Raw genomic sequence first — 24,259 nt, 5'->3', positions numbered from 1 at the left:
TTCACTCTATCCTTGGAAAAGATGTTATTTTTTTATTATATGCCTTATTATTAAGGCCTTAAAGTCCTAGGGTTGGTCACTACTTTCTTAAATAGCTATTCATCAATCTTGCAAGTATTTCTTTTCTGTACCCCCTACTTTTATTCAACAGCACAAATGGAATCAGCATCTGTGCCCTTAAGGTTTTCATGACTCCTAGAAATACTTTCTAAGATCCTCCTGGAAGTAAAAATTTTTGCTCATCCACCTCACAATTATTTGGGTAGGAATTATGAGTTTCATAAATCTTGCAAGGCTTTTTAATCAAGTCCCAGATACATGCCCTAAGAATATAGATATTTTTCTTCTGTTTATGTCAGGTTGAATAAATATGTCTTATATGTGGGTTTAAAAATGAAATCAAATCACAAGTACTAAGTGAAAGATTAATGGATCAAATGCACTTGAGATCAATATACTTTTTTCCAATAGAGTAATTTAGCAGCTCCCCACCCAGGAAAAAAACAAACAAACAAACAAACAAAAACTGTTCATGTGACCTTAACCTGTATTAGCAGAGTCAAAACATTAAAGTCTATAAAATGATAGACCCATTGCTCTCTTCCATGGTGAAATCATATTGGTAGTATTAGGTGCATAGATAGATAGCATCTAGGAGCCTCCTTTAAGAAAAAAATTATAATTTAAATATTATCCAGAATAGAGCAACTAGAATAGCAGAGTGATAGATAAAGAAGACAAGGAACATCATTAATAAAAAATAACATTTATTTAAATTGAAATAATTGTAAAGAACTCACAAGATCAATTGTTCTATCAATTATCTATCTATTCTTAATGATTTTTAATAAAGTTAGGTCTGTACTAGTATGAATGTAAGCTTCTTGAAGTTCCCCCATCTTTTTTGTATAGAAAGAGTTAAGCACAGTCCCTGGAATATAGTAGGCATTTAATAAATGCTAATTGGTTATTTGATGGAGCTGTAATAATAGCTATAGTTGAATTCACACTGTACATTTTGACTGAACTAGAACAGTTTGCCATATTTTTCATAATTTTAACTTCAAAAGAGAAGAAATTTGTATATATGTGACTTCGTCAGGGGATTTATTGTTCACACTAAGTGGGATTTATAATTATTTTTCAGTGTATATACTTTATTTAGTTTATGTTCAATGATTTTAGTCATGTAAAATTCTTTATAACACCATTTCTTGGTCAAGATGCTGAAGTGGTTTGCCATGTCATTTTTCAATCATTTTACAGGTGAGGAAATTGAAGTAAATAGGGTCTTTCCCAAAGTCACACAACTAGTAAATATCTGAGGACAAATTTGAACTAAAATAGATGAGTATTTATGTATATGTGTACATACTTATATTTATGTATACACATCTGCACATATGAATACATACATGTGTGTTTATACATATAATTAGCATGCATGTTTATATATGTATACATAAAATTTAGGGCAACGATATGGGACAGTGAATAAAGCAGTGAGCCTGGAGTGAGGAAATCTCATTTACCTAAATTTAAATCTTGATTTAGACACATAATAACTATGTGACTCTGGACAAGTTGTTTAACCATGTTTGTATCATTTTCCTATCTCTAAAATGAGATGAAGAATGAAATAGGAAACCACTCTAGCACCTTTGCCAAGAAGACCCCAAATAGAACCACAGAAAATCGGACACAACTAATTAAAAACATAAAATAAGTGGAGGTCATAAAAATATAACCTAGTTAGATGTGGCATTTAAACACTTGATCAGTTGAAGTCTTTGTCTTATACTATGTGGTAGGTACTGTGTATTTATCTTATAAAAAAATTCTTGATTTGTTTCTTATTCCCAGTCTTGATGATAAGATCCATAATAGCAAGTACTATAACCTCCAGTTTAAACCTTACTTCTCCCCCTCTCACAATAGCATAATGCTTTTCATACAGTATATTTTTGATTGATTGATCAATAACATCTTTTAAATTCTGTGGAATAATTTGATTTGTCACTTAAAGGAGAATGTGGGAAACAGATCCAAATAGGACAATAACTTTTAAAACAGTTGGATGAAAGGACAAGATCTTGTAACATTCATTTAACCAGTTTTGGATAGTTAGACTGCCCACATTCACAGCTATGAAGAGGTAGTTTGAGCAGTTGGCCAAGTTTCCTAGTTTTTAACTTCCATGTCAAAGGTAATTGGAATGGGTAGCTCTTCTTACTGATGTTGTTATTACTTCAATATTTCAGGAATCTGTGATTTCTTCAGTATGAGTAGTCCCTCCACCATAGCAAGATCACAATCCCAACCTTTTGCTGATAAGTTTCTCAAAATTTAGATAGATTAGTCTTCAGACAACACACAAAGCATTATCACACTAATACTGAATATCTCCAGATTTGTAAGACTAGCTATTAGATTGTGTTTTCTTGTCATAGTATTCCATACTTTGGGGTCATCATAAAAATTGCATGATAAGGCATCAGGGGAGGAATTTAGTTTAAGACATTATGTATGATGGCATAATTGATAATTTATAATCAGTTTTGAGTGTTACTTTCGAAACTTTTTTCCCCAACAGGTTCCCTGACTCTGACTACACAGTATGTCCAAGATTCCAAAATGGGGTTTGTAATCAATGCAATATATTCCATGGCATATGGTCTTCACAACATGCAGACAGCACTCTGCCCAGGATATGCTGGGCTCTGTGATGCTATGAAACCAATTGATGGAAGAAAACTTCTTGAGTCTCTGATGAAAACAAACTTCACTGGGGTTTCTGGAGATACAATCCTCTTCGATGAGAATGGAGACTCTCCAGGAAGGTATCATTATCATTACAGTTACCTCATATATGCAGGAGCTTTAGTAACAGCAATTATTATATTACATGAGGGATATACTTTGGGGAGTTATCAGGCTCCTTACTTTCTAGAGGCAGCTGGTGGCACAGTAGATAGAGTACCAACATAGAGTCTCAGAAATTAGTTGGGTGACCCTGAGAAATTTATTTAACCTCTGTTTCCCTCAATGTCCTCAACTGTAAAATGGGAATAATTAATGCAACTATTTTGCAGAATTACTGAGGCTCAAATGAGATAATATTGCTAAATCACTTAATATGTTTGCCTAGCATATAGTAAAGACTATAAAAAAATAACCTGTTCTCTTCTCTTTCTTCCTCTTGTTTTTTTCTAATCTGCCTGCCCTTAGGAAGTGTTCAAGGGAGGAGGAGAACCAATATTATCTTCAGCATTTTCAAGAAAAAAGTTAAAATGAATGACTAAAATGTAGTTGAAGATCATGTACAAATTTTATTTATCAAGCCTAGATCTAAGTACACATAATCATGAAGAGTAAAGAGCTGTTTCTATCATTTTTTGACAAGCAATTGGTATTTTGTTCAAAACTTTTATTTTTCTTCTTCAGATCTGGAGTTATTCTGAGCACAGAAGGAATCGCATTTCTTACAATCCCAAAGATAGGACTAAGTAGTGACATGCTGTTTGCTCTTCCTGCCATGTGTTAGAAGGCATATTTTTATTATATTATATTTCAGATGATGCACTGTCACCTTGGTTGAGAACTAAATTACTATTTCTCCAATACTTTTCACCTTTCATCACTTACACAGAGGATTCTGAGAAATACAAAATTGTATATGATGATAGACCAGCTACTGAAGATTCAGGAGAAACCTAAACACATGTCAAGATAAACTTGTATATCTCTCCCTCTCTCCCTCCCTTCCTCCCCCTTCTCTCCTCCCTCCTTCTTTCCCTCCCTCCCTCTCTCTCTCTCTCTCTCTCTCTCTCTCTCTCTCTCTCTCTCTCTCTCTCTCTCTCTCTCTCTCTCTTTTTCTCTGTTGTTCTCTATATCTCTCTGTCAGCCTCTATCTCTCTCTTTTTACTATCTCTCTCTGTGTCTCTCTTTTTCTCTACGTCTATCTCTCTGTTGGCCTCTGTCTCTCTCTGTCTTCTCTCTGACTCTATATCCACTGTGTGTATATGTATAGAAAGGAGCAGGTAAAGGGAAAGGTATGTGTGAGAGAGACAGATAAACAGAAAAAGAGGAACAGAGAGGCGGGGAGAGACAGAGAAACAGAGATAGAGATTGTGAAATTCTATTTTACAATAGTAAATGATCCTAAAGATTGACAAGTGGTCACCCAGCCTCTGCATAAATATTCTCAGTGGCAAGGAATTCACATTGTCGCAAGATGCCATTTTATTATTGAGCAACTTTGTGCAAATACAAAAAGAATAAGAGTTAGGGAAGCTCCAAAGTGGAAAAAAAGCTTACTAGTATAGATTACAACCCTGCTATGAATTAACAGATGTCCTAGGGAGTTGATTAAAGTACTTTAAAGTTCATGCTATTTTTTTTTAAATAAATCATTTTTTAGCACAATAGCTATAGAGAGAATACTAAACCAAACAGAATAAGATTTATCAAATGATGAAATGGATAATTTTTATTTGCTTAATATGACAAGATTTTCTATGCCTAGAAGTGGGATCTTTGGAGATCAAATGACAGAGACATCTTCTTAGGATAATTCCACATAATTGCTTTTCAGAATTGTGCCCATTGGGATGATACTATAGTCAAGACTATCATAAGCCTAACATTTTTAAGGAGGTATCTTTGTTGTTTTTCCTCCTAACAATACCAATATGAGTTTTTAAACATATTTGAGATAGACTGGCTTCAGCATATAAACAAATGAATATTATTTGTATTTCTCCACTTCATTATCCCATCAAACACTTTGGGGCCCATGAGCAAATGCTTAAGATTTCTATTATAAAAGTTAATTCTGGAAACATAGTTATAGAAACTCAAACACAGAGAGGAAAACATAGAACATTTATGTGCACATATGATCACATATATTCTGAAAAAGAGAAAGACAGAATAAGATAAAGAAAGAAGAGAACATAAAAGAAGAATCAAAGATAATCGTGACTTTTCACAAGTGTAAAGAGCTCATCAAAGGACACATTGTACTTTATAGAAATGCATCATTGGCTGTTGCCAGAAATCTGAAAAATAAAGATATAATTCATTTACTAATATTGCTGTTTTGGGAAGAAAAAAAATGTCACCTAGTTTGTTTCCCCTTAGTATTGAAAAGAGATATGTTTGCTAGTGTGTAGAACTCCTGGTGTGGGTCATCTCCTTTCCATATCTACCATTCTAGCCCTTTTAAGAGTCTGCTTCTTTATGAAATGATGTAAACCCCACAACTCTATATTTATTCTGTCATAAACATCTTACATTTGTTAAAAACTCATTTTCTTCATTAAGGATGTCTTTAAGATGATAAAATGTAACATGACTGATAAGAAACAAAATATCAACCTGCTTATAGCATATTCTCTTTATTATGTAACCCTAAAGACTAAATGTCCTTACTATTATAAACATCCTTTGAGTTTTAAAAACTTTTGACATGACATTATGATTGAGTCAATGATTGAAGTCAGAGAAAATGAAGGTAGAAAATGAGATGTGAGAGGGGAAGGAACCCTGAGGTAGAAAGAAAAGCACAATAGTATACCAATTAATCAGTCAGAAAGCATTTATCATGTACATGTTATGTGCTAAGCACTGCCAGACACTTGTAATAAACATATAAAAATAAAACAGTTCATGGCTTCAAGTAGTTTATATATTTCTAGGAAAGATAGAATATATATAAATAGGAATGTAGAAAATGTATACAAGGCACTCCCCTCCTAAAATGTCACCCATATTGTAAAACAATGAAGTGACATTTGGACTCCATTAATAGTTCTCTTGTAGTCTCATTATAGCTGGCATTCCTAAACTTGAAGTCTCATAGAATTTTGGAACTAGAGAAGAGTTCAGATGCCATTTGGTCTGATACACCAGACTGAGGAATTTTGTGATTTTCTATGTTTTTGGGAAAATCATGGTGGAAGAATAGATTATAAAATCAAACAATTATAACAAATATGGAAATATGTTTTTAAAAATTGTACATATTTAACCTATATTGGATTGCTTGCTGTTTTGGGGAGGGGGGAAATAAGGGAAGGAGGAAGAAAAAATTAGGAACACAAAGTTTTACATAGATGAATGTTGAAAATTATCTTTACATGTATTTGGAAAAATAAAACACTATTGGGAAAAAATAAAAAGAAAAAAAGTAAAAAAATTAGAACCAGAAGGGACCTTACAGATCCCCTAACCCAATCTTTGATTTTATAAATAAGGAAATTCAGGACCAAAGAAATTGAATGCCTTATCCAAGATCATACAACTAGTTAATGTCAGAGGTAGGTTTTGAACTCTGCTCCACACATGCAAAGTCTAATTTTTCTTTAATTTCATATTCTGCCTTGTTAATCTTTATCACATTTGTAATGAGATATTTCTTACCTAAGCTTTAACCTTTAAATCTAAGCCTTAGAATTTAAGGCCCTACCTAAATGTGGATTAATATTCTGTAGATAAACCTGCCATAGTGTAGTAATAACATTTTCTATTTCTTAAAGGTTTATAGTTAGTAACTATAATAATTTAATTAATCAGAATAAAACAGTAATTTGCTTTAAAACAAAATAATTGAGAGAATAATTAATGTACTTTAAAAGGATATATAATGCTTTACTGATACCTTTTAATGTTCTTGTCATTTCCCAAAGAGTACTCCTTCGTCCCTAGATTAATTCCTCATGATAAGAAAGATAAACTTCATCAAAGACTCTGTAGACATTCACACAGATCCATAGAAGAATTGATTTAAATCTTAAAGGGACACTAGAGGACATCTATTTCATTGACTTTTGATGAGGAAATTGATTTACAGTTAAGTGACTCTCACAAGGTTCCATATATATATATAAAATAAGTGACAAAGGCAGGATTTGAATACAGCTCCTGTGACTCTAGAGCCTGTGCTCTTTCAATCATATCATACTGCCTCTCCTTTTTTATAGTCTTCAAGAAAAAATGTTACTATATTTGTTCCTTTATGGGAAGGGAAACAAGAAAATGAAAAGCATTTACAATTTGCAAAGACCCTAATGATACTTATTTAGACAATTTGGAGAAATGCCCAAACCATCCTCTTTTAAGCAATTCTGTTTTTATTCTCTATAATAAGAATTGTAACAGTTTTTTTTTTTATTTTGTATACTTCAAGGCTAGTCTGAAATAAGGAAAGATATGAATTATAGAACATTTAAAAATAGAAATGAAGTTGTCTTCTTCTTTAAGCTCAAGATAAAGCACTGTAACCTAATAACACAGGACAATTTCCAAAGGTCTTTGAGATCCATTTTCATTTTAGAGTTTTATAATATCAATGAGAAATAAGCAAAAGGGAGATCATGACGGGTAACATTACTCATGATCCATTGTTTTGGTTTTCCCCCAGTATACCAAATCTCCCTTCTAATATCAATCATGTATGAGGATGTATAGAATTTTCTTTTTTTTCTTTTTTCTTTTTTTCTGAGGAAATTGGGGTTAAGTGACTTGCCTAGGGTCACACAGTTAGGAAGTGTTTAGTGTCTGAGGTCAGATTTGAACTTAGGTCCTCCTGACTTCAGGGCTGGTGCTTTATCCACTGTGCTACCTAGCTGCCCCAATGTATAGAATTTTCAAGTACTTGTTAGTAAAGAGGAAAATAAATATCAGAGGACGGAGGCTGAGAGAAAGATTTATCTAAATTTTCATAGTTAGCTATCAGAATATATAGAATCTGAAACCATGATCTATTCTCTACGTAATGCTAGTTTTATGATTTCAGTTTCAGGTATGAACCTAAAGTCCTCATAAGACATCATATGTGAGTTGCAGAAGTGAGGCTTGTCTAACCATCTATAATGTTATATGAAGTGTGGACAATTCTATAGTCATACATGTGATAGCCAAGGAGCTAGTAAGATTGCTGCTTGTGCTTGGCTCTCAAGTGAATGCTCACTTTCTTCTTTCAAAGGTATGAAATCATGAATTTCAAGGAAATGGGAAACAACTATTTTGACTACATCAATGTGGGCAGCTGGGACAATGGCGAACTGAAAATGGATGATGATGAAGTCTGGCCCAAGAAAAGTGCCATCATTAGGTCGGTGTGCAGTGACCCATGTGAGAAAGGCCAGATCAAGGTAAATGGTGCTCCAAGTGGCATGATTTGCAATTGAACAATCTAACGTCTTTAAATCTGTTTATGCATATAATAACTTCCAATCTTTTTATGATGTTAGAAGGTACAGAAAAGAAGGATTATTTCTTTTTCTTCCTTTTTTTAAACTGTCTATAATGCCTAGTGTCACATTCTACAAAAAATATACTCTGCTCCCTCCAGCTACTTCTTTCTTTCTTCTTTTCCTTCTTTCTTCCTCTCTCCCTCCTTTCTTCCCTTTCATACTTTCTTTCCTCCCTCTCTCCTTTCCTTCCTTCTATTTCCCTTCCCTCTTTCCTTCCTTTATCCCTCTCTTCCTTTTTCTTCCTTCCTTCCTTCCTTCCTTCCTTCCTTCCTTCCTTCCTTCCTTCCTTCCTTCCTTCCTTCCTTCCTTCCTTCCTTCCTTCTTTCCTTCTTTCCTTCTTTCCTTCCTCTCTTCTTCCTTCCCTTCCTCCCTTCTTTTTTTCCTCTTTTTATCCCTCTCTCTCCCTCCCTTCCTGCCTTTCTTTTCTTCCTTTCTACCTGCCTGCCTACCTACTTTCCTGCCTTCTTTTTTTCTTCTGTTCTTCTTTCTTTCCTTTCTCTTAGTATTGTTTTTGACTCTGAATGATGTTGATATTGCCAGCATTTAAATAGTAATGTTTACAATAAACTATACAGATATCTCATTTTGTTCTTACAATAATCCTGAGAAATAGATGCTATTATTATCTCAGTTTTATAGATGGATTATTGAAGCAAATAGAAGTTCAATTATTTTCCCAGGGTCACACAAGAAAAGTAAATGTTTGAAGCTGTATTTGAACTCAGCTTTTCCTCACTTCAGTTTCAACATTCTATCTACTCTGTCTACTAGTTGCCAAGGAGAAAAATGTTATTTCTAACTAACTTCAGTGAACTGCTGTGAGAAAAACACAGAGAGTAAATTAATCATATTTAGAAGCTATGATCAATCATTTTTCCAACACACTTAACCTTTTACAATAAACAATATAATATGACAGACAATATTCTGCTCTAGGAGTTAGGAAGGTTTAATTTCAAATTCTACATTTGACAATATCTAACTGTGTGATGATGGATAAGTCTCTTATCATCTCTGAGTTTAAAGGACCTCTCTGATTTTAAAAGATATAGACTGTAATATGGTTGACAAATTGGCTTGGAGGAGAGAGTCCTCATACTGATGAAATAACTACTCATTGAGATATCTTAACAAGGTTATACATTGTCAGAAATTTTTAAAAATACCCAGAAGATACTCTATTTTCTACCAAGGAACTCAGTGCCTAGAAATAGGATGTTAAAAACAATAATAAACATGATACAACATGACACTATAAGATATGTACAATATACTATGGAAGTTCCCAAAAGATACTTCTGATTGAGAGAGCTAAAGGAGCATTTCAGAGAGTGAATAGCATTTGTGCCAAACTTTTAAGAATAAATAAGCTTCTTGAAGGTCAAAGATTAGAAAGAAGGAAGTCCAGGCAGAGGGAACAAGAGGAGAAAAAAAAACATAGTGATGATGAAAGTGAATCAAATGTTTATGCAATGATGAGTAGTAAAGTCAGGGAGATTAGAGGAACTTTACTGATCAATTATTTGTTCTTTATAAAGGTAAAGACCTTCTGAGAGGAAGTTCACTTAATCTTGCTATGCATTTTCCTTCTTATCAAATTCCAAAGAAAATGACATTGTTCTTTAAGAATTATTATTATTTGATTAGTAATCCAACTGGGCTTTTTTTGTCATGGTCCTTTTGACAATCTTGTGGAATCTATGGATCCCTTCTTGGAATAATGCTTTCAAATACATAACAAAATGTATAAGATTTCAATTAAACTAGTTATACATATAATGGTAAAAACATTTTTTTTTGGCTGAGGCATTTGGGGTTTAAGTGACTTGCCCAGGGTCACACAGTTAGGAAGTGTTAACTGACTTCAGGGCTGGTGTTCTATCCACTACACCAACTAGATGTCCCTATAAAAATATAAATACATATTTTTAATATTACCAGTTTCATGTTAAAAAAAAAACCTGTTAAACCACATTCTTCCATCATTTAATCTAAATTACAACTGATCATTTTTGTTTAAGAAGAGTTGAGGCCATAACTGAAATCTTGCTATAAAGAAAATACTTTTGTCCTTACTTCTGCCAGGATAGAATAGGTGGCAGATGGATTGTCTACCCTGAAAAGAATAGAAATGCCTTTGAAAGGCTTACCATTACTTCATAAATTCAAGATAAGTGTGGAAGTGTGGAACATGATTAATTCTCCAGGGAAAAAATGTTACACACACACATACACAGATATATACACATATATATGGACATATATAAATCCATACACACAGGTATAGGAGACTCTCTGGCACATATTTACTAAATTGTAGATATTGTGTTGGTGCTAGGTTATGCAAATCATTTATGCAAATCAAATGTTCTTGATTTAGTGTTACATTTTACCAGTATTATTCATGATTTTATTAAAATGTATTACATATACTACTTGAAAATGGAAAATATGTTGGAGATCAGGAGACCTATGAATCTTTTCCCAGAAAAATGTTTGTTTTTAATGCATAAAATAAAATGCATACAATTACAAAGAAAACAAACTATATTGAAACATAGATATTAAATAAATAAGCTCATACATTCCAAGTTATGAATCCCTGGCTTAGAAGTCTTTCTATTAAAAGAATGCAGGCCACGTAACAATGGACATAAAAATAGTGCCCCAGATAATCCAAAGCATTTAAGCAAAAATTATCAACATGTATAGGCAAATAAGCTAGCCTACACTCTCCACCAAAGTCCTACTCAAAGTTATATCCTAGTTTAGAAGTTACCCTTGAGTCCTTGAAGGTTGGTTTCTAACTGGTCTCAAGAAGACCCAGAAGTTCATCTCCAGAAAGCTGGCCACCCACTAAATGTTTTGGACATAACAACTAATAAAGTCTTTCTACTAATCTCTGGATATCAGTCTTTAGCGTACCAGCTCTGTATCACCATCTGTACTATTAGATATTTCAATCTGGATATCCTGGTATTATCCCAAACTCAACCTGTTTAAATAAAATTCATAATCTGCCTTTCTTCACGACCTTATTTTTGTCAGTCACTCAGATTTGTAACTTCACTGTCATCCTTGATTCCTCATTGCCCCTTAGCCAATAGTTGCCAAGTCTAGTCATGTTTATCCTTACAACATTCAGTTCCTTCTTACTACTCTGAGTCACCATTTTAGATCAGGTTCTTCTCATCTGTCATCTGTATTTTTTCCATATCTTTCCAATTGATCTCCCTACTTCAAATCTCTTCCTACTCTATTCTTCCTCTTCACAGTTGACAGAGTGATTTTTCCCCTATACTGCAGAGATGACCACAGCATATCATTTCCCTACTTCACTAATTCCAAAAGTTCTATTTTTCCTCTGGGACACAAACCTCTGTGTTTGACTTTTAAAGTCCTATTTAATCAATCCAACTAGCCAACTTTTCAATTGTCCCTGTCCTTTTCAATCCAGCCAAACTAGACTTTCCTCTATTCCTCATACACAGCACCCCATCCCCAATCTTCATGCCTTTGCATTGGACTTTCCTCAGTCTTGACAGAAACTCTCTTCTCAACTTTATCTCATAAAATCTCTTACTTCCTTCAAGACTCAGTTCAAATGTTATATTCACTATGAAAACTTTTCCAATCTCCCTACCAGCTAAGGAGAATCACTCTTTGAACTGTACCAAATATTTAATTAGTGTTGATTATGCATATGCTTAAAATGTGAATATTGTCATTTCTAACACAATGTAAGATCCTTGAGAACAAGTACTATTTCATTTATATCCTAGGTACTAAGTACAGTGTATATGCTAAAATAAATGCTTGTTGTTCTTGATTGGTTGATTGAGGGTTTTGTGTTGTACAATAGCCAAAGAAATGCTATACCTATGGGTTTCAAATGCCTTTGGAGGTTATCAATTGAGTAAATCTGATTATTCTATTAAATATTCATTTTAGGTAATCCGAAAGGGAGAAGTCAGCTGCTGTTGGACTTGTACTCCATGCAAAGAGAATGAGTTTGTTTTTGATGAATACACATGCAAAGCATGCCAGCTTGGCTCTTGGCCCACTGAAGATCTTACAGGTAAACAAATGGTGATGTCACAATATGCAAGATTGTCTTCCAAATTAAATCAACAGAGAAATGCCATATGGCACAGACAGCAGTTGATTATATCAACAGTGTATTTCAAATCATTTGGTTTTAAGAGGACCAAAATATAAATACTTCTTGGTTTTGGAGAGTTCCTGAATCTTGGAAAGATCATAGAATATAGATCATCGAATATTAGGATTACAAGATTACAAATTTAAAAGTTAAAAAGCACTAAAATTAAATAATCCAACAACCCTCTAATTTCATGTGTATCACTCCATTTGGGATATTTTTGCCAACTTGGTATTCACAGATTTTACAATGGGTTGAAACACTGATATTGAAAGAATCTTGTGTAAGTACACACTTATATAACACTGTCTCATAAGCTTCTATCAGTATACTTTTAAGAGTCAGGCAATAATCACAGTTTAGGGGCAGAACAATGCCACAGTAGATAGAACTCTGGGACTGGAGTTTAAAAGAACTAAGTTCAAATTCAACCTCAGATAGTTACTAGCTAGGTAATCCTGGGAAAAACATTAAACCCTTGGTTCAGTTTTCTCACCTGTAAAATGAGTTGGAGAAGAACATGGCAAACCACTTCAATGTCTTTGCCAAGAAAACCTCAATGGGTTCATGATAAATCATATGGGATTAAACAATAACAATAGCCACAGTTTATTCAAAACAAAGTCATTTGCTAAGATTTGCTAAGACAAAAGCAACAAATCATTACCTACCTGTAGATATATACTTCTACTAATATACACAGTGTCAGTGGGAAAAGGCATTGCTAGTAATAAAGAATATAGGTAGGCAACACAAGGACCAACAGCAATTCACATCTTCCATGTTACAGGGTCTTGATGATCTTAATCTTTGATATTTAGCATCCAGTTCCCTGTGTCTGTGTTGCTTACAAAACAGTAGCTAATTTAGAAAATGGGAGTAATAATAAGACCAATAAAATACTTTTTAAATCTTCAAGCACTATAAAAATGTTAGCTGCTTTTATTTTTATTCTTCTTATTAATCTCCTCTTGTTTCCAGTATGCTTAGCACTGGGATTCAAAATGCTAAAATAATGTAATCCTTGCCTTCAAAGAACCTATATTTTATTCAGGTTAAGCAAAATATTCCAATATGCCAACATAAGTATAGCTAGTTCTACTTTAACACAACATGTGCATTTCTAAAAATCACTGTGCTATGTAAAACCTTAAAATAAAAACCACAGGGCTTATGGAAAAAAAAATGGAATTGGGGCACAACACTCAAAAATGTCATCAGTGACACACACACAAAAAAAGATAGAAAAATGAAAAAATAAAGATAGGTACCTAATAAAATGGTAGCATATTTATACGTGTTAAAAAGTTTTTAAAAATACATAAATGAGTGACAGCATCAGAGGAATCTAGCTGCTCTTCAGCCTATGGCCAGGTTCTCATGGTGTGAAAGGGCAGCCTACATGGGCTGCAGCTTCAGGAAGCAAGGCCAGGGCTGGAGCAAGGAAGGAAGAGTGAAGTTTGTGGGCTCAGACTGGATCAATCCTCCTCTATCCCTGGCTCCCACTGCATAGAAAGAGATGAAATCTGCTTATGGAAGTAGTTTCAAAAGGGTTGCAGCCTGTGAGTTATTGTGAAGTAGTATAGTTTTCTGTATTCTCATCTGTTTCTCAGGAACAAAAATCACACATAAACAAACTAAAAACTCTCCTTACACTTAAATGGTTCCCTAACATATCAATTCACTGAATCAAATGTATATGTTGTTGTTGCCATATATAATGATCTCCTGGTTCTGTTTATTTCACTAAGCATCACTTCATGTAAGTCTCTCCAGGCCTCTCTGAAAATCATTCTGTTGGTCATTTATTACAGAACAATAATATTCCCATAACTTTCATATACTAAAAATTATTCAGCCATTCTCCAACTGATGGACATCCACTAAGGCAAATTTATATGTTGAAAACAAGCATTATGTCATAACTGACAAAATAAAATTTACACTGATAAATACAATCCAATTCAGGTGGAGGCAAGGGACTATCTGAGAGATCTTTTGGACCTAGCTCCAGACTCAGGAAGGTAAATGATTAACCACCTATATCAAATGTCACTGGCATGAGTTTCACTTCTTTAGTGGTGAAAACTTTCATTACCTCAGAGAAGGTTTTAAAAGACTTAATTCTCATGTGATTAGTTTATAATAGCTAACTAGCTTATATACAGAATTAGAAGATTCGCAAAGCATTTACAAATACATATCTCATTTTATCTTCACAACAATCTTAGAAGTCATATCATGATGCCTGTTTTTCAGATGAGAGAAATGAGATTCCTCAAGAGAGATTAAATGACTTGTTCAGGGAGTTAAATTTGAACTACTTCTTTTTGATCCCATTTATAGCTCTCCATCCACTGCACTATCTAGCTACTTATGCCTAAGTGTATATAGATGTATATTCTTTTATCGTGAGGTTGAAGATTGTTAACTTGATAACTTATAAATCACATATTTAGAAATAAAAGAAACCTTAATACATTGCTGATGAGACTGTATGCCAGTGTAAAGATTTTGGGGAACAATGTAGTAATATTAAAAAAGTAATATACTTCTTGACCCTAATAATTCCATCACTAGGACTTTACCTTTAAAATCTAAAAAAGAAAAAAATGAGCCTTAAGTATAGAATATTTATTTGTAATAGCAAATAAATTATAAACAAACTATATGTCCACTGCCTAATGATTAAGTAAATTATGGTGTATTAATGTACCAGAATATTATGGTGCTGTAAAAACAATGTTAACAATTATATTAAAATTAAATTTAAATAAATAAATAAATGATCTATATGAAAATGCAAGCAGCAAAATGGCAATGATAAATACATCATCTAAAACTTAATTGTTTACACTTAAAATACTTTGAGATTTACAATATTCTTAATATGCATCACCTGATAAAGTCTGTGATTTTTTTTTTCTTCCAAGAGTAAAAGATAAAAGTAGCAGAATCTCAGATGAATTTGGAAAGGGACATTGAATAAGATGAATTTCTTATTTAACATTGTTAATTTGCTCAGTTTTATGTGAAATTTTATTCTTATTTTTATATTTATTGGGGTTTTTGTTTTTGTTTATAGTGGAAGTTTATAATAAAGAAATAAAAACATAAAATACTATATAAAGACAAAATGAAAATTAAAAATCTTAAATATCATTTGGACTCTGGCCATCATTTTGCAGATGAGGTCACTCTGGCCCAGAGAGAGTGATTAAGTAGACCAAAATCACAAAAAAATAGTGATTGACAAAATCTAAATTTGAGCCAAATTGCTCCAAACTATAGTAACTTATAATTCAATTCTTACATAGAAGGACATTTTCCAATCACCAGAAGCACATGTTGGGTTCTAGAAGTATGTTTAGAATGATTCCCAGACCTTTGGATAACTAAAGAAATGATGACAGCTAAACTAAAACTGATTAATTCTTTTATGTACCCTAAACTTATGAGGTCCTTAATTCCTTAAAGCAGATTTTTATTAATAGCTTTTTGTTTTCAAAATACATGCAAAGATAGCTTTCAACATTTACTTTTGCAAACAAATTCTTCTCCCTCCCATCTCTCCCACTTCCCTCCCCTAGACAATAATTCAATATAGTTTAAACATGTGTAATTCTTCTGTATGTATTTCTACATTTATGATGTAAAGTCGATTTTTTTTTAATTACAAAGACATCACTGTCTTAGACCTTTGGGAATTCAAATGATTATCAACAACTATAACAATGACTAGTATTTGTATAATACTTTGAGGATTGGAAAGTACTGTGTATGTACTATCCCATTTGAGTATTTATTAAATGTTCACTTCATGCCCATTGAATTACCTTAAAAATGTTTTCTTAAGGATAGGGAAAAAAACTCTGTCCTGGACATTGTTTTCTTTTCCTTCTATATGATTTTCCTTGATAATTACATTAACTCCCACGTTTCAGTTGTCATCTGATAACTTTGAAATCTGCTTATACAGGCTTAATCTCTGTCCTGATCTCTGTCTCACACATACTGGCTACTACATTTCTCAGTGTGGATGTCCTATAAAAAAAAGACATCTGGAAGCCAACATAATGCTCAGCTTGCTAACTTCCTCCCAAACTTCTCTCTGCTTCCTGTTACTCTTGAGGGTGCCATCACCTTCTCAGGCAAATAGGCTCAAAATCACAGTATTTTACTGGTGCCACTCTATCCTGCTTCCCATATCAACTCAATGATCAGTCTTCTCATTTTTACATTTTGTAACATCTCTTTTTTATGCCCCTTTTTTTTTCTCCCATGGCCATCATCCTGGTGCAAGCCCATATCACCTCCCACTGACTGCTCCCAAAGCCTGGTGTTTTTTAACCTATCTCAATTCTCTTCCTCCACCATTCCATCCTCCACTCAGTTATCAAATTAACTTTCCTACAGTACACTTCTGACCATGTCACACACACTCCACCTCTATTCAATAAACTGCAGTGCCTCATGATTAAATTGTCTTCAAGGCAAACATAAAATCCTCTGTTGGCTTTTAAAGTCCTTCATAATCTGGCCTTTTCCAATTTTGCATTTTTATATCCTTCAATCCTCCAAATACTCTGGGATCCAGTGACACTGGCTTACTTACTATTTTTTTCCTGAGGCAATTGGGGTTAAGTGACTTGCCTAGGGTCACACCAGCTGGGAAGAATTAAGTGTTTGAGGTCACATTTGAACTCAGGTCCTCCTGACTTCAGGGCTGGTGCTTTATTCACTACACCAACTGGCTGTCCCCTCCTTATTATTTCTTGCATGAGATTCTCAATCTTCCAACTTTATACATTCTCAAAAGCTATTTCCCAAGTGTGGAGTACTTTGCATTCGTCTCCCCCTCCTAACACCCTCACCTTTCTTTATTTCTCAGCTAAACTCCCAGCTCTACAAGAAGCCTTTCTCTGACCATTTTACTCATGATACTTTTCTTTTAAGATTATTCACATTTTTCCTGTATATACCATGTATATACAGAGAACTGTTTTTGTGTTCCTCTCTGACTCTTATTAGATTTTGAGTGATTTAGGAACCAAGGATTATTGTCATGGAGGTGGTGTTCCTTGTATCTCTGGAAGTTGGTAGGAAGCTAGGTAGTAGAGTAGATAGAAAGCCAGACTTTTAATCTAGCTCACACATTTACAATAGTTTATGATCGTGTGCAAGGTCCTTAATTTCTATTTCTATTTCCTCACCTGCAAAATGAGTTAGAGAAGGAAATGGCAAACCACTCAAGCATCTTTGTCAAGAAAACCCCAAAATGGGATCATGAAGAATACAACAAAACTAAATTCAACAAATTAATTTTGTTAAATATTTCCCAATTTCATTTTAATCTGGTGTGGCCATTGGGAATTGTTGTGGACAACAGTGAATTTGACACTTGTGCTAAAACACTGAGAGGTTAAGGTGTTTGCCAGGTCCAACCACTACTACGTTTGGGAAGTAAGATTTGGCCCAAGATCTTTTTGCTTCAAGGTCAGTTCTCTGGCATCCACTGTGACACAATACCCTGTAGCATCTATTAAAATAAGATGAAAATGTATGTTGGGGGTCCCAGGGGGCACAGTTAGATAGAGCATTGACCTTTCTCTGTGATACTGGGCAAGCACTATACCCTGTTTACCTCAGTTTCCCCATCTGTAAAATGAGCTGGAGAAGACATGGCAAACCACTCTAGTAACTTTGCCAAGAAAACCACAAAAGAGGGTCACAAGAATTGTCAATGACTGAAACAACTCAATTCAAGAGTAAATGACCTTTTTTGGAAGTGTTTTCCTTTAGAATCCTAACATGTTCCCTTAACAGAGATGCATTCTACTTTCATAGAGTAGATCTGGCACAATGATATCTGTCAGTTCAGGGGTTTTTTTTTTTTTGTTTTTTCCTTAAAGAACAACAACAAAATCCATTTTAACTTTGCTCTAGTATTTTAATGTGTTCTATTTTGTCACAGCTCAGAGCTATGAGCCATAAAACATATCAAGGAAAAGTTTAGCCTGAAAAAATATTGAAAGTTACATGGTAACAATAGACCAGTCTAACAGCAAAATAACTTTAAAATGGTCTCCTTGGGAGACTTCATTTTGAGATAGCTTGTGTTCAATGTATCCCCCAGGATGAATTAGGGATAAAATGTTTTCCCAATTAGAAGAGGGAACTAGTTTGTTGGAGTTGATTATCCATTTCAAGACATCAAAATGTCCTGCCAGTCAAGTAGTTTTAATCTTAATATAACTGATAGTGAGACAAGATGTTTAGTAAATAAAGAACTAGTTCAAAAGATTTGAATCCAAGTCCTTTCTCTGCCATATACTAGTAATAGGACTTTGAAAAAGTGATAATCTATCAATAGCCCTAGGAAACTGACAAAGACCCACAGATTTTATCCTTTATTCTCAAAGAGAACTAAAGACATCACCAAGTGTTGCTTTGACTTGCAAGGGAATTGAATTTAATTGAGGCATGACTGTTTAAAGTCATCATTCTCATTCTTCTCCAGATTGATAAGACATGAGTGGAAAGACATGAGTCAAGACACCTGGCAACGACCCAGGATGCAGTGGGAGACTGGTCTTTTTAAGCCATTTCAGTTTGTCTGAGATACTACTCATTCAGTGAATGAAGCTGGCAAGAGGAAAATGATGGCATAATCTACCATCACACAAGAATCAATTTGGGAGGGGAAGACCCTCAGAATTTTTGGCCAAAATAGACAAAATTGGTATTTACATTCACTCTGAGTCATCAAAACCCAAACACTAAGCAAATGAGCCTTAGGCTAGGACCTACTACTGACCACTCGTTGAGAGGCAGAATGATTTGGATTTAAGGAATAGTCAAATAACTTCCTTTGAATCCCAGTAGGCTTTATCAAAGCCTACCTTTACAGAGGTATATGTCAAGAAATCATAAATGAAAACATCATGAGACAAAAAAGTTAATTGTCCCAGTTTCCAGCCCCAACCCAAACCTCCCAAAAAAACATGATAGAATAAATAACTAGAGGGGAAAATCCAGCCTCCAAATCCCAAATAAATTGTGAAGTGTAAGTGATAAAAATGTCATATACCTTTGGACAAAGCACCCCTATGGATAGGGAGAAAAAGAGGGGTTGGGCATGGAAATAGTAGTATTGCTTGACCTGGAACTAGCCAACTAAGTCCTAGGGAATTGCGAGGGAGGGGCAGTTACAACACTTCACAAGTTGTGTTTTATCCTTCTGGAAGAGCACCAATGACATCAGCAGAGTGATATCTTAACTTGCAAGTGAACTAAATTTAATTGAAACACGGTTATACTAAGTCATCAGCCTCTCTCCTCAGAGGCACTAAAGTTCAGTTGTAAGACATAGGTCAGGACAAGAAAGACTATAAATTGCTGAAAAGGCACTTCTTTGCCTTGATAGAAAAAAAGTCTTGCTATGTGGCAAAGTAGATGGAGCCTTGGGCCTAGAGTCAGGAATACTGGAATTCAAATCTAACCTCAGATACTTACTAGCTTTGTGACCTTTGGCAAGACATTCAATTGCTATATATCTCAGTTTCTACAACTGTAAAAATGGAGAAATATTTGTAGATCAGATAATATTTGTAAAAATGCTTAGGACAGTGCCCAAAAGGTGAGTGTTTAGTAAATACTAATTACCTTCTTACTTCCTATAAAGATGAACTTACAGCTAGATTTAAAACATAATCAGTATACTACTAAACTGATCCTTATAACAATAATAAGTTTACTTATTCAGCTACTTTCTTTCTACTTTGAGATATTCATGGCAAGTCATTATCAAAGAATAAGACATTTGTCTCTTTGTCAGAGAGGAAAGGCATAAGCATATACTTAGTTTCTAATATGTACTAGGTACTGTATTTATAAATATTATTTCATTTTATCCTCATAACATCCCTATCAGGTAGATGTTATTATTATTTTATAGTTGTGGGAATTGAGTTAAATGAAGGTTAAGTGAGTTGCTTAGAGTCATACAACTAGTAAGTTTTGAGACTGGATTTCAATTCCAGTCTTTCTGACTATAACCAGACCTAGTATTCTATCCACTGTACTATCTAGCTACTTAAGTATTATATGGAAAGTGCTTTTTAAAGCAAAATACTTCATAAATATAATTTATTATTATGATAGGCTTTTAATTTATATATCAACTTATATGTTTTATTAAGATACAATCATCATATATTTATATATGTGTATAGTATAACCCTGGAAATATATTAAGACTAGGTAGTACGAGTCAACCAGTCAGTCCATCGATAACAGAACTTCAAAATCGTTTTTGAAGAAGACAGAGTATGCATATATGTGTGTATCTGTGTCTATATACATATGTATATGTGTGTATACTGGCCTTTGGAGAACTCAGATTCCTCACTGGGGCCATACTTTTTTTAAATAGCCATTCAGTTCATTATATAAACATTTAAAACTTCAGAAATTATCAACCACCTTTTTTGACATACCCATCAATTCAGTTCCTTTAGATCTTATAATTAATATTATGGCTCAAACAAAATAAAAGGCCCTTCTGACTTTACAGAGATTATAATGCCTTCTTTCAAAATGAGTCCCTCCTCCCCTTCCTCCCCCCTTCCTCCTCCTCCTCCTCACACCTCAGGTTTTACACGCCTTTTCCCTCACCATCCCTCAGTCTCCTTCCCCCAGCTGCAGTCTGTTATATATTCTTACCAGCTAGCTTTTGGGAAAGATCATAATGATAGTTTGCAAATAATACCAAGCTTTTCTATAAGGCTTTAAAGTTTATAAAATATTTTACATATACTTTGTCCTTTAATCCTCACAGCACCTTTGTGAAATAGGTACCATTGTGATCATATTTACAAGTGAGAAAACTAAGAGTTTAAGGAACCTACTGGAGGGGCACACAACTAGTGAGACTCTGAGGCAATATTCTAACTTGGGGCTTCCTGAGATCACATAAATCCACCAAGACACAGCTGTCTCTGTCTTTGAAAGAAGTCATGAGTCCTGAGAAAGTAAAGAAAGAAAAAGGGATAAAGGAAGGAGAGGGTGAGGCAGGTCTAGAGTCAAGATTATCAAGAAGGCTTCTCTGTTATGAAATTAAAGGTTCAGTATAATAGGATTTCTTATGGTAAAGAAAACTGTCCTAGGAGCAAAAATTTTGAGAATTGAATTAGAGGTGTGTGATTGTGTGTATGTATATGTGTGCATGCAAATGTATGTACCCATATTGCATGTGTATGTATGTATGTGCATTATGTGCACGTGTGTATAGAGAATAGAGCAATGGGCATGGTATCAAAAAGTGTTGTCATTTTTTAGTTATGTCCAACTCTTCCTGACCCCATTTGAGATTTTCTTGGAAAAGATCCTGGAGAGGTTTTCTATTTCCTACTTCAGCTCATTTTACAGATGAAGAAACTGAGGCAAACAGGATTAAGTGACTTGCCCAGGGTCACACAACTAAGAAGTATCTGAATCCAGATTTAAACTGAGAAGGAGTCTTTCTGACTTTAGCCCTGACTCTAAACATTCTACAAAATCTAGCCTCAGACACTTATAAACTGTGTGAGCCAGATTGTCTCAATCTCAGTTTCCTCAACTATAAAAAGAGATAATAATAGTACCTACGCCTCTCAGGTTTGCTCTAAGGATAAAATGAGGTAATAATTAGCACATTGCCTGACACTTAATATGTATTATATAAATGATTATTCCCTTTCTTCTCCCTCCCTAGACAAAGCTAAATCTGTGTTTAAATGCTTAGAAAACATTGATCAAAGTATCATAGACACACAGATTTAGAACTCAGTGGAATTCTAGAACCAATTTGTAGGTGAGGTACTTAAGATCTAAGCAGATAATGTGCTTTACCCAAGATCACAAAGGTAGTAAGAATAATTTAATCATACCTTAGAGATATTGTGGCTTCAGTTTCAGAACACTGCAAGAAAATCACACAGATTATTTTTGGTTTTCCTGTTGCATATAGAAGTTGTATTATTATACTGTGATCTTTTAAGTATACAAAAAATTATATCTTTAAAAAATATACTTACCTTAATTTTAAAAGTCTGTATTGCTTTATTTACTCCTCATTTGATCACCTGAGCCTTCAGCCAGTAGTTATCTTTTTGCTGGCAGAGAGTAATGTCTCAATGTTGATGGCTGAAGACCAAGCAGGGCAGTGGTTTTGAAATGTTAGAGTGGCTGTGTCAATTTCTTAAAATAATGCAAAAATGAAGTTTGCCACATTGATTTACTATTCTTTCACTCAGACACTTAGAGGGCATTATAGGTTTATCAATTGACCTAATTTCAATATTGTTGTATCTTAGAAAACAGGGAAGTCTGAGGAGAGGGACAGAGATGGGGAAATATGGCTGATCCACGGAGCATTCGGAACACACAAAATGTTTATTGATTAAGTTCTCTATAGTACATGGGCATGGATGGGGGTGCTCTAAAATAATTATCCTGATCACAGGTCACCCCAACAGATATCCTAATGATGGAAAAGTTTTATATATTGTGAGATTACTAAAATGTGACACAGACATAATGTGAACATATGCTGTTGAAAAAAAAAATGGCATTGATAGACTTGCTCAGGGCAGATTTGCCACAGACCTTTAAAAGCAACATCTGCAAAGTGCAATAAAATGAGGGATCCTTGAATAATATACAATTAGTTCTATTCTTCACAACAATCTTGTTTTAGAGATTTCAAGATTAAGAAAGGGAAATTCATCCCAGGAAGAGGCATAGAAAATTTACCACATCTGAGGGAATTTAGAGAGGGGGAGAAACATTGCATGAATCTTACTCTCATCAGAGTAGGCTGAAAGAGTAAATAATTGACATATTTGTTTTTCAGAGAATTCTCTCTCACCTCATTATAAGGAGAGAGAGGAAAAGGGAAAAGGGAAAGAGGAATAAGGGAAGGGTACAAGAAAGGGGAAGGGGCTTAAAAGGAGAAGGGAGGGATACTAAAAAGGGAGGGCTGTGAGTCACAAGTGGGGTCCATAAATTCAACACTGGGGAAGGGGTTCAGGGGGGACAAGGGGAAAAAGCATAATCTGGGGATAATATGATGGAAGGAAATACAGAATTAATAATTTTAACTGTAAATGTGAATGGGATGAACTCTCCCATTAAACAGAGGCGGATAGCAGACTGGATCAAAAGTCAGAACCCTACAATATTTTGTTTACAGGAAACACATTTAAAGCAGGGAGATACATAAAGAATAAAAAAAAAAAAGAAAGAAAAGAAAGGGAGAAAAAGAAAGATTAAATGATATTCTCAGGATCACACGGTTGAAGAGTAGAAGTGACATGAACTCATGGTCTTCTGTAGGTCACTTGTTCTCTTTCCATATTTTTTTGGAAATTCTTTTATGAGAGAGAGAGAGAGAGAGAGAGAGAGAGAGAGAGAGAGAGAGAGAGAGAGAGTGTTTGTGTGAGACTAGATGTGTATATATGTGTGTCTTAATTTTTTTTATGACAAAACAAAAGTCCTTTCTACCCTGGGTTCATATGACTGAAATCTTCAGCCCCTGTGAGGTCTAGAGAGCCAGTACCTATGCACAGTGGTAGTCTCTCTGACTCACCTGTGGCTCAAAGACTTTGCCCCAAAAAGAGCAACTCCATCCCTTCTTTCCTGGTGCATGTCTGCCAGGCAGATCTATTGACAGCAGTCTTTCCCCAGAACCCACAGTGAGAGCACATTGCTCAAGGGTGGGCTCATGTGAATGCTTCAGATGTTTTCTTTTGCCTTCTTGGTTAATTTGTCATGTCCCTACATCAGCTCATTATATAGC

At 34.4% G+C, this 24,259-nt stretch overlaps 1 protein-coding gene across 4 annotated transcripts in view; it reads left to right on the top strand.

The window, feature by feature from the left end:
- The window catches only part of GRM5 (glutamate metabotropic receptor 5), a 696,817-nt gene that overhangs the window by 581,104 nt on the left and 91,454 nt on the right, over nucleotides 1-24,259 (top strand). For all 4 annotated transcript variants that reach the window (XM_074304687.1, XM_074304689.1, XM_074304688.1 and 1 more), the window contains exons 5-7: nucleotides 2,594-2,840; nucleotides 7,988-8,156; nucleotides 12,210-12,336. In XM_074304687.1, coding sequence (XP_074160788.1) covers nucleotides 2,594-2,840; nucleotides 7,988-8,156; nucleotides 12,210-12,336 — 543 coding nt within the window. The remainder of the gene's footprint in view (nucleotides 1-2,593; nucleotides 2,841-7,987; nucleotides 8,157-12,209; nucleotides 12,337-24,259) is intronic.

Source organism: Sminthopsis crassicaudata, chromosome 3 (genome assembly GCF_048593235.1).
Source record: "Sminthopsis crassicaudata isolate SCR6 chromosome 3, ASM4859323v1, whole genome shotgun sequence".
NCBI lineage: Eukaryota > Metazoa > Chordata > Mammalia > Dasyuromorphia > Dasyuridae > Sminthopsis > Sminthopsis crassicaudata.
This window is presented reverse-complemented; position numbering and strand designations above follow the sequence as displayed.